This window comes from Abramis brama, assembly GCF_963993115.1.
Source record: "Abramis brama genome assembly, chromosome: 6".
In the NCBI taxonomy this organism is placed as follows: Eukaryota; Metazoa; Chordata; class Actinopteri; order Cypriniformes; family Leuciscidae; genus Abramis; species Abramis brama.
In genome coordinates this window covers 32428312-32438598 of record NC_139968.1, presented here as the reverse complement: position 1 = coordinate 32438598, position 10287 = coordinate 32428312, and the positions used below count along the sequence as shown (strand labels likewise).

The window sequence follows — 10287 nt, the reverse complement described above, 5'->3', positions numbered from 1 at the left end:
CTAAATCCAGCTGTTTGATCCATTCATTTAAAAACTCTTGAAACAACCTCAGATTCAAAGTCTACGCTTGAGTTCTTGGATTGGTAAGATTCACCACAGCAACAATTCTGACAAAAAAAATAATAAAAAATACATGATTGTGTTATAAAAAAACCCTAAGACTTTTATTTTGAGTTTGATTAATCTCCTAAAAACTTCAAATGAATTTGCCAGGCAATACATTAATAAATTATATAAAACATTTGACGCATTGAAGTATTATGTTTGATTCTGGGTATAGTTGAGCCTACAATCATTTACTCACACGCATGTCATTCCAAACCAACAAGACTATCGTTCATCTTCGGGTTCATTTTCAAGAAAAAACTTTAAAATGCCATAACAAACCTCACTGGTTCTTGTGCATCAAGCATGCAGATTTGAGCTTCTGTTTATTTGATGAGCTTTATGTATGTGAATTGATCAATGTTTGTATTTGCATAAAGTTAAAATAAAATATGTTTGTCATATACAAGAGTTAACTTTAAATGTAAACTGCTTGATTCAAAAGTATTACTTTTAAATGAACGTAACTAATGAGAGAATATAAAAACATCTTAATTTATGTTTCAAAGATGAACAAGTGGGGTCTGAAAACTAGAGACCATGTATATCTGCAAACCAGAAATGTAAAATATTCATCAGAACAAGTCAAAGTGAACTTCATTTTGTGAAATGTGGTTTGACCTAGACAAACAGCGTCTGCATGAGAGTGTGTGTGGCTGGATGTTTGTGAGTTTGTGTTTAAAGGTGACAGTTTTATGTCTGTCAATAGCATGTACAAGGTGCATGAAGGTGAAGGTGTTTTTTCCATTTCTGCACATATGCTGTTAGCAGTTTTACTTATAAGATATAGCCTACTAATTTTTAAAGATTCTCCCATTCAAACAGTGACAGAACTGAAATCTTGCAGTGTAAATATAATATAAATACCGCATTGGTGCCATCAGCGAACTTGTCTACAAAAGTCTAAAAGTCACAATTCACAGCATAGGGGCAAAAATCACAATTTATGCACCTGGTCCCAGAACTCTAATAACTTTGATGTCATTGATATTTGGGTGTATATGACATCACACAGGGACCCTATGTTAACCTAACCCTAACCCTGGGAACATAGGACACTTTGTCCTGTTTATAAATGTGGGGAGCATAGGAATGACCCAGGAGCGGATGATATTCACTTTTAAACAAATAAAGTAAATAAAATGAGTCAAAGTTTATAACACTACACTTATTAAACAGACTGTGCCTGTGCAGTTGACAATCGCACAAAATGTGTTTTTCGTACAAATTGTCTTTGTATCACGTCTTCCACTCCAACATGCCAAAAGAAACACACACAGAAATTAAACTTTAACAGCATTTGACCACTAGATGAACCATATTCACAGAGACAAATCATCTGTTTTTTCAACATCACAGCTCATATTAGGGTTATTAATAATGTTCAATACTGGCTGTTTTAGTACAGCATAAAACATTTGTTATAAATTGCCTAATATTTAATTTATACATACATTTATACCCGATTTCACAGAGATGGTTTTGATTAAGCCCGGATTATGCCCGGATACATTTAAATAGCTTTTATAAACATAAAAATAAAATTAAAAAAACATTACTACTGTTCATCTTGAGACAAAAAAACGGTACTGATTTAAGTTAGATAACGCATTTTAATCTGGGACTGCTTGTCTGTAAAACCGGCCTAAAGTGTATGTACTAAAAGCAGTGCATTATACACCACTGGAATGTCCTCTAGTGTCAAAACCAGGAATTGACAGTTTTAAGAACTAAAAAAGTTAAAGTTGAACATTTAAATCCATCAGAGTAAAAATCACATTCTAGAATGTACAGAGACACACAACGATCACTCTAATAGCTCAGTGTAACTTTCAGTTATTTCCGAATACAAACTTTAAAAAAAAAAACATGACAAATTCAGATTTCAGCTGTTAGTCAAACAGATGTTTTTAATGGCATTTATCACACAGACATACAAATACATTCCTTTAGAAAATGAAATGGACAAAAATATTCTGCTAATATAATTAATCTGACTCCATTAAAGTTGTTGTTATTTTTTAACCTCTTATTCTTTAAAGGTAAAGGTCTTTCTTAGAACCTTTGGCTTCCAATTGTAGGCCTACAATTCCGAGTAAATGTTATTTTATGGTGTTAGTAATAGGTATATTAGGCTACATTACTTGTTCGCAAATCACAGTGTGGATTTTATTATTCTAAAAAAATGAAGGCTATATACTGTTAAGATCTGGATGAATTTAAATATTAATATATTAAGCTTCACAGATACAAACAAGACACAATATATATCCTTCTAGCCCTTGCTTGTGGAGTTTGTAAATAAACTGACTGCAAAAGCATCTTTCTCTTGGCTATATAGAAACATTTTTGTAAAAAAAAAAAAAAAAAGCGCCTATATTTTAAAACGCACATCTACTTCTCATTGTTACGCCTTTACAAAACATGTCAATGGTGAAATATCAACTATAAAATAATAAACTGACCATGTTAACCAGACAAACCTACAATACTCTCTGGTATTTCATGAAATAGAAAGTGTACGCTACATCACAGAGCGCCATGTTGTGACAGGAAAAATACTTCACAATATACAAAAATACTTCAATACATAAAGATTGTAAATTGCATAAAAAAAAAAAATACATTAAAAAGTGCAGTCCAGTAAAATATGCTCAAGTCATTGGAGTATGACAAGGAAGGCATGATGGTGGTTTCAAAAAAGAATAATTTGGTCTTGCTGCCAAAACACAATTAGCGTTTATATCAATATACAGTAGTTCGATGTTGCGAGTACATTTCAAACACAAAACTGGAGGGGACAGAGTAAGCTGCTGTGGGGAAAGTGCATAATACAATTTGTAATTAACATGACACAAAACTTTAAATTAATGGGTAAAAAAAAAAACTATAATGCTACTGTAACTATAATGCAGAAAGCTTGTCTGGTGCTCTGTACATGTGTGTGCTAACAGATTCGGTGTGCTGATTAATGCGTTTGTGTTTTCTTCAGTGCATAACTTACAATTCAAAGGTGTATTTGTAATCTGTAAATGTAATAAATTCATCTTAATGTCTTAATTTTACTGTCAGGAGTGGACAAGCTTTCAGATTAATTTACTAAAATTGTTTACATACCCATAAAATTGCACATTGTTTGAAGGACAATATATGAAATAAATGTTAAATAAATATGAAAATAAAATCAAAATTGAAGAAAATAGAGATATATATTATATTGTATATCGCCATTCAGATTTTTTTGTCCATGTTGCCCAGCCCCTTAGTCTGATTAGGAGATGAGTCTTCTAGAGACCAAGCTCCTGTAAGAAAACACAGATTCACAGAAGGTAAAAGAAATGAACAGGATTGATGTTTCACAAACACAAAATATTTTCTGTTTTGTTCTATTGTAATTTAAATATTGCAGACTATTCAGAAAGACAAAAAATAAAACTGAAAACTGATTATAATTAATAAATTATAAGACAATATAAATTATATGTAATTATAATTGCTTCAAATTAAAATTTACTCATCCCACTGCTCTTTTACATATTCACTTTGCACAACAAATCACATATATTTGTTAAATCAGCTGTATGTAATACTTACACCCAGATACTTGTGGCGATAGTAAATCACAGCAGCCGTTACAGCTGCAGCCACGACCAGCAGAACACCAGCAACTATTCCTGCTACAGCAGCTAGAGACAAACCTGAATCTGACATTGGTAAAGAAAAACAGAAATTTAAACTAGATTTAAAAATACTGCATTTTATAACTACATTTTAAAATTCCTCAAAGGAAAGTGCAATTATACTCACCAATAACAGACACAATGAAATTCTTGACACTGGTGATGCTGATGCTGCGGCGGCGACGACAACAGATGCTGAAGCTGCTGCTGGTCTGCAGTTTATATTCTCCAGAGTCTGTGTTTCTGGTGTTTGTGATGGTCAGAGATCCAGTCTGATGATCCAGCTTCAGTCTGTCTCTGAATCTCTCTTTACACTGAACATCTGTACAGATCTTACTCTGATCTCCAGTGATTTCAGCAATACGAGTATCACTAAAATACCACATCACATTATTTGTGTTTTTTGTTACACCAGGATCTAAAGTAACAGATTCTCCCTCCTTCACTGACTTTCTCTTCATTTCATCTTGTTCAGCCGAAGACAGATCTGAAACACAAACCAACAGATGTTGGAGGATCTATTTGCTAAGAAAACTCTACAACAATATAACTGAAATATTGATTATAATACAAAAAAAAGACATGAAAAATTACATCATATGTTTTCTAAAATTTCAGTCTAAAAAGCAAAATTTTACCAATAAATGTTGTGCTAATGTGCTTATAAAAACATACTTCCTGGAGAACTAAAACCCAATAATTATTAAATAATAGATGCATAATAATGCAGGTAAAGAGAAAAAGCAACTCTGAATGTCACTGTTATGATTAACACGATGTGATTTAAACACATAACCTGCTTTTAAACATTCATTAAATGACTCACCACGAGCAGAAATATTGAAGATGTTTTCACTGGTATTGCCACTGTTGATAATCTCTAGAAAATAAACTCCAGAGTGTGTGTTTGTGATGTTTGTGATAGTCAGAGATCCAGTCTGATGATCCAGCTTCAGTCTGTCTATGAATCTCTCAGTGCCTTCATTACACTGAACATCTGTACAGATATTACTGAGATCTCCAGTGATTTGAGCGATGCGAGTGTCATAAAAATACCATTTGATGTCTTCTTGTTGGTTTGTTTGAACACCAGTGTTTAGAGTGACTGAATCTCCCTCCATCGCTGACACTGACACTTTATCAACACTAGACACACCTGAAGAAGAAATTAACAGTTCATTATAAATTATAAACCAAACAAAATTACACAACACGAAAGGGCTGTGAAATTTTTTTTTTTTTTTTCATTGTGAGTAGAGAAATATATCTGGATTCATAATGTAACATCAAACAAACATCAGAAGAACATCAGTGATTTACACATTCATTCATCAGACAAACATGAGTTTCATGGAAGATCTTAATGAACATGATATTAACCCGTTTAATCCCACATTTTTTCTTGCAATTTGAGTACATGCATTTTACTCCTTAGACCTCCCTAACACACAAACGTTATGCCCTCTTTGATTTTATGTTGGTTAAGTTAGTGAAATATTAGGTTTTAAACTCGGTCACAAAAGTGACCGGTGGGAAAGGCCATAGTCAGAATTCATACAAATTCTTCAATTAGACCTATTTACACAACACTTTCCAAGACATCCATAACCTTGTTTTGTTATTTCATGAAGGAGGTTTAGTGACGTGAAAAGGTTGAAAAGGAAGTTCCCTGGAGGAACTTCTGCTTGTTCGGCTAGACTCCTATGGGCTAGACCATGACTACACTTGGGCCCTGTCGTAGGCCAGTTTCAGGGAGATATGTGTGCACTCATTCAGTTCACTAAAGAGCCGTACGTTGTAGAAAGGGTTGTTTGTGGTCATGTGTGGGGCACACCAATTGGTTCTCATGAACATCTGCCTAATCCTCCAGATAGTTCACCTCTGCATCGACATTCAATAGTCTACCTGGCAAATGGGCCGTTTCACCCTGGTACTCCCTATCTGAGTCATCACTATCACAGTCACGTACGTCTAGAAGGTCCAACACATCTGATTGTTTCTGGGATACTGATAACTACACTTAAAAAAAATGATAAACGTAACACTTATGTTTCTGCCCCCGTTTATCAACTTTGCACAGCCATTGAAGAGGAGTGGACCAACATTCCACAGGCCACAATCAACAACCTGATCAATCTATGCGATGCTATGAAATGTGTTGCACTGCTTGAGGCAAATGGTGGTCACACCAGATACTGACTGGATACTTTTAGCTTATTTATAAAAGTGTCATACTCTTAGAGAAGTCCTACTTTTTAATTATTGGCTTTTTACAAATTTGTTGACACTTAAGTCAAAGCTTAAGACTATTCTTAAGAGCATTTCTTAGAAATTTTACACATACAGGTCCTTGTCCTTGGGTCCTAAACTGTTAACCCCTAGCAGTGGATTCATGCAACCAATTTTCATAGCTTCATAAAGACCATTTCCCATTATAAGAATTATAGATTAATATTATCCATTAAAACATTTGGTGCTATTAATCGCAAAATATTGCTTTTTTGTTGTTGTTGTTGTTAGTATTAAAACATAGGGGTGACTAGTTATAACAAAACGTTTGATGTTCATTTGCATTATTCAGTTGGCAGAAGTTACTTTTATTCAAAGCCACTAAAATTACATTCAATGTACATTGATCAGTTTATATAGTGATTTAAAAGATTTAAGTTTGTGAGAGAGCAATGCTCTTGGAGCAGCAGAGCGGAGTAGCGGTTTGTCATTCATTTTTATGGTTGACTTGAACAAAGATTGTAACATAAAATGTCTTACCATGTGCGAGTAAACACAACACTGAGCAAAAGCAATATTTTGCGTTCATGTTTTCCATGCATAGTTGTTCTCGCCAGTTAATCGGAAATGAATGAATGCATGCATACATGGGCAAACACGTGTCGTTATTGTTCTTCTGCTCTCGCTTCAGCTTCAGCTTCTTCTTCTTTGGCGGTTGGCAAACCAGCTTGAGGTTCTTTTCCGCCACCTATTGGGATGGAGTGTGAAGCCTCGATAAACGAAAGGAATAATTAAATGAGAAGAAAAAAAAGAATGAAAAAAATAAAACTATATCCTTCTGATCAAATCTGTAACTCTTGAATATTTTAGAAGAATATCATAGACCCTTAAATGTTTCTGTGCATTCTGAAATATATCGTGATCTGTAATGACATTGATTTCCAAATCTCTTTGGAGTTTTTCAACAAGCTGATTTCTTCCTCTTTTATAGCTTTGCCTCTCAGTGTAAAATCACATGTTCTGTTTCTAATTCTACAGTAATTGCAGCAGTCTGTCTCACACTTTCCTACAATATGCAGTGAATAATAAAGGTTAGTGTGTCCTATACAGAGCCATAACAGTATCTTCTCTTCCAAACATCCTTCTTTCAATCCCCACTTTAGGTTGAATGCTGAATAGGTGTCTCCCTTTCGACTCTTTATTCATTCTTTATTCTTCCCATTTTTAACTCAAAATAATCAAAATCTTCATCCATATTGATATCTACTCCTTGTTTTTTCAGGTTTTTTCGGACATTATTTATTGCCTTCTTTTTAAAAACGTATCATCCAAGTTTCCAACGCTATGGATTTTAGCAAAGGTTGAAGCTAAGACTTCTGCTTATAGTTATTAATACCTTTCATTTGTCTAATCTTTCTCCATACCACATTCTCCAATACATCCTTATAGCTAGCTAGCTGCTTGCGACCAATCTGTAAAGGTATTTCTAGAAGGAATACATGCTCTTCTGGATCAGAACATGATTCTTTCTTATCAGGTTACACCATAAATGAATCTGACAAGTTCACCAAATCATTAAAGGTGCATTGCGCAACTTTTCATGTTAAAAATACCCGTTTTCTAACCCATACATGCTTAAACAATTGCCTGATGGGCTGAATGAGCCCTTCTCTGATCACTGAGATTGTCTCTATAATCCTGTAAAGTAAAATAAATAAGAGGGATTCGGGCCGGAATTTTAGACTGGGCGTGACGTCATGCGCGTTCACGGCACGCTCACATAGCTATGTCTGGCAGGTTTGTGTATTCGCCGGCATTCTCCGTAGAAGATGGATTGTAAGAGACCTGCTTGTAGTTCATTTCAAACACCAACGCAAACTCCACGTAAGATAAAAAAAAAGAAAACTTGTCTCTAGTGCAACCAAAAGGGCAAAATTGGACTCAGACAGGCGTCGGAATAAGACGAGAGTAAACATAGGGAAGGCTTTCAATAAATGGAGAGATCTCCGGTCTGCTCTAGGGCTCAAACGGGATCCTCAGTTGGCTTTTTTCAAAATATCTACTAAATAAATCTGCACTACATGTAGTTTAATGATTTGCTATTCGATTAAAACAGTTCAAATATCTTGAGTGTGATATAAAATGCTGATATATAAGTTAGATAATTAGACACAAATTTTGAGCAAATTACTGCTTAATTAGGATGTATTGCTATTGGAATATGCTACTTAGCAGATCAATAAAACAGGCTAAACCCCCGCAAATCTTCGGCGGATTAGCCTGTTTGGCTTTTATGGTAACGTCATAGTGCCATTTAATTGTTTATTAGCCTACCTTGAGACAATTGAGTGTACAGTACTTTTTTGACCGACTGTGCTTTGAGCTTTTACAAAGTAACAACTTATATTGTTCATGAACGTGTTTCCATAATAATACAATCATAAGTAGATACAGTAAACACATAACACAGTTCAACATGGAGATAGATGGAAATAAAAAAACGAAGTTTTCTACTAGGCCTACCCCCGTTTTTCCCTCACACATAAGTGTGTAATTTACTCAATTGCCTTTCCTGTCACATATTTAAAATGACTTGCAGATTTATAACTTTATTACCTCTGAAGACATTATGATTGTAAACAAAAGATTTGCGGCTGATGCTCCTTTGGTTATGAACAGCTCGTGCTCGTGCAAGCGTGCGTGTGCGTGTGGTCCATGAGCGTGCACATCTCTGGCTGCAGTTTCACTTGCCAGAGGTGGCATAGTTCTGCAAAAACTCAGAATCTTGCTTAATGCACCTTTAAACTTACAAGTTTTGTGCTCGCTTTATCACACATGCAGGAAAATCAACCTTACATTTGTGAGGGATATCATAACTTCCTCTGGGATTTCTACCACAATAGGCTGGGAAAACACTTGACCACCAGCCAGGTCATTCCCTAAGATGAACTAAACTCAATTCGCCGGGAGTTGTGTGCACACAGCCACGTTCACGCACCCGGATACCAAGTCTGACTTCAGAAAAAGTCTGTGTAGAGGAACTTTTATACAATCGGCACTCACACCGTGAAGCAGTAGTAGTCTTGGGGCCAGCGTTAGCACATCGCTTACAATGAGTGATTGAGCTGCTACTGTGTCTCATAATATCCAGATGTGTGTATCATCGTCCTCCTCACTACTGGATGCTACACATCCACGTAATATGGTTTATAACCAGACGAGGGAGAAATGGGTGAAACAGAATTCACAAAACCTACAGTTTTAGGCTTGCTTGACATATTTTTCTTTTTCCAGGCTTCGCAATCAGCGATCAGATCCTGCATCTATACAGTAGAAACAAACCCGCCGCTCACTAGAGCGAATTTTTGTGGATCTGCCCCCTCCATACGCCCCACCCCGGCTAAATCTGGTATTAGCATCCCATCCTCTCTTCATCTGCATTTCAGAACCACGGACAGCAAACTTGTAATCAAACCTCCCACTGGAGAAAAAACTGTTTATAAACTCATCAGCAAGAACCACCAAGTTTTCATGAGCACAACCTTTGAAATCCTCCAATAAAATTAATTAGTAAATTTAATTTGGGCCTAATGGGTGGAGCTAGAATATCTAACCACACCCTAACCAGAGAGGAGGAGCTGGACGTCATTTGACTCTGCAGTGACTTTTCAGTTGTATGACACTGCTTTAACTGATAAATAGCACCATCTAGTGGGTTTCTGAGAAACAGCAGCTAAAGCAGCATCACAACACTGCCAGCTCAACAAGAAACATCAGACAGATGGCAGCACCTCAAAAATAGAAATGATGTCTGTGAACTATAAAGACGATGCAACAACTTGCTAAATGCAACACATTTAACACCTAAATGCAACACATGTAGCCTTTTAAACAATGTGTTCTTGGCGTCTCATGCCTTTGGTATCTAATGAAGCCCATAAAGGGACATGGTGGTGGAAAAAATGTGGGATGGAAGAAAAAAAATGTTTTCAAATCCTTTACATTCTCCCAAGAAACTTTACGTTGCCTCGAACTTGGACTCAGTGTGAAAATTGTGTCATTGCATGTGAAGGTAATCGAGATGATCTCATCAGTTATATTATTTGTTATATAACTACAGTGTCTCATGGATGATCTTGATCAATTTAATGAACATCATACAACCAACATCCTGATTAATATATACCCTTCTTCTTTATACATTTGCTTTGGGAACCTACTAAAGCCATTAGATGATTTCTATAGCATAAAAACAGTAAATCAAAGGGTTAAA

General features: G+C 35.5%; 1 protein-coding gene across 1 annotated transcript; it reads right to left on the bottom strand.

Annotated features, from left to right (window-relative positions):
* Positions 1 to 1986: 1986 nt before the first annotated feature.
* On the bottom strand, positions 1987 to 8642 carry LOC311085903 (uncharacterized protein; the record flags this gene model as incomplete). The annotated part of the gene is made up of 6 exons (XM_084118521.1): positions 1987 to 3407; positions 3700 to 3809; positions 3913 to 4272; positions 4612 to 4941; positions 6555 to 6762; positions 8631 to 8642. The coding sequence occupies 6 exons, from the start codon at positions 8640 to 8642 to the stop codon at positions 3393 to 3395; spliced, it is 1035 nt and encodes a 344-aa protein (XP_083974647.1). The 3' UTR covers positions 1987 to 3392.
* Positions 8643 to 10287: the final 1645 nt, after the last annotated feature.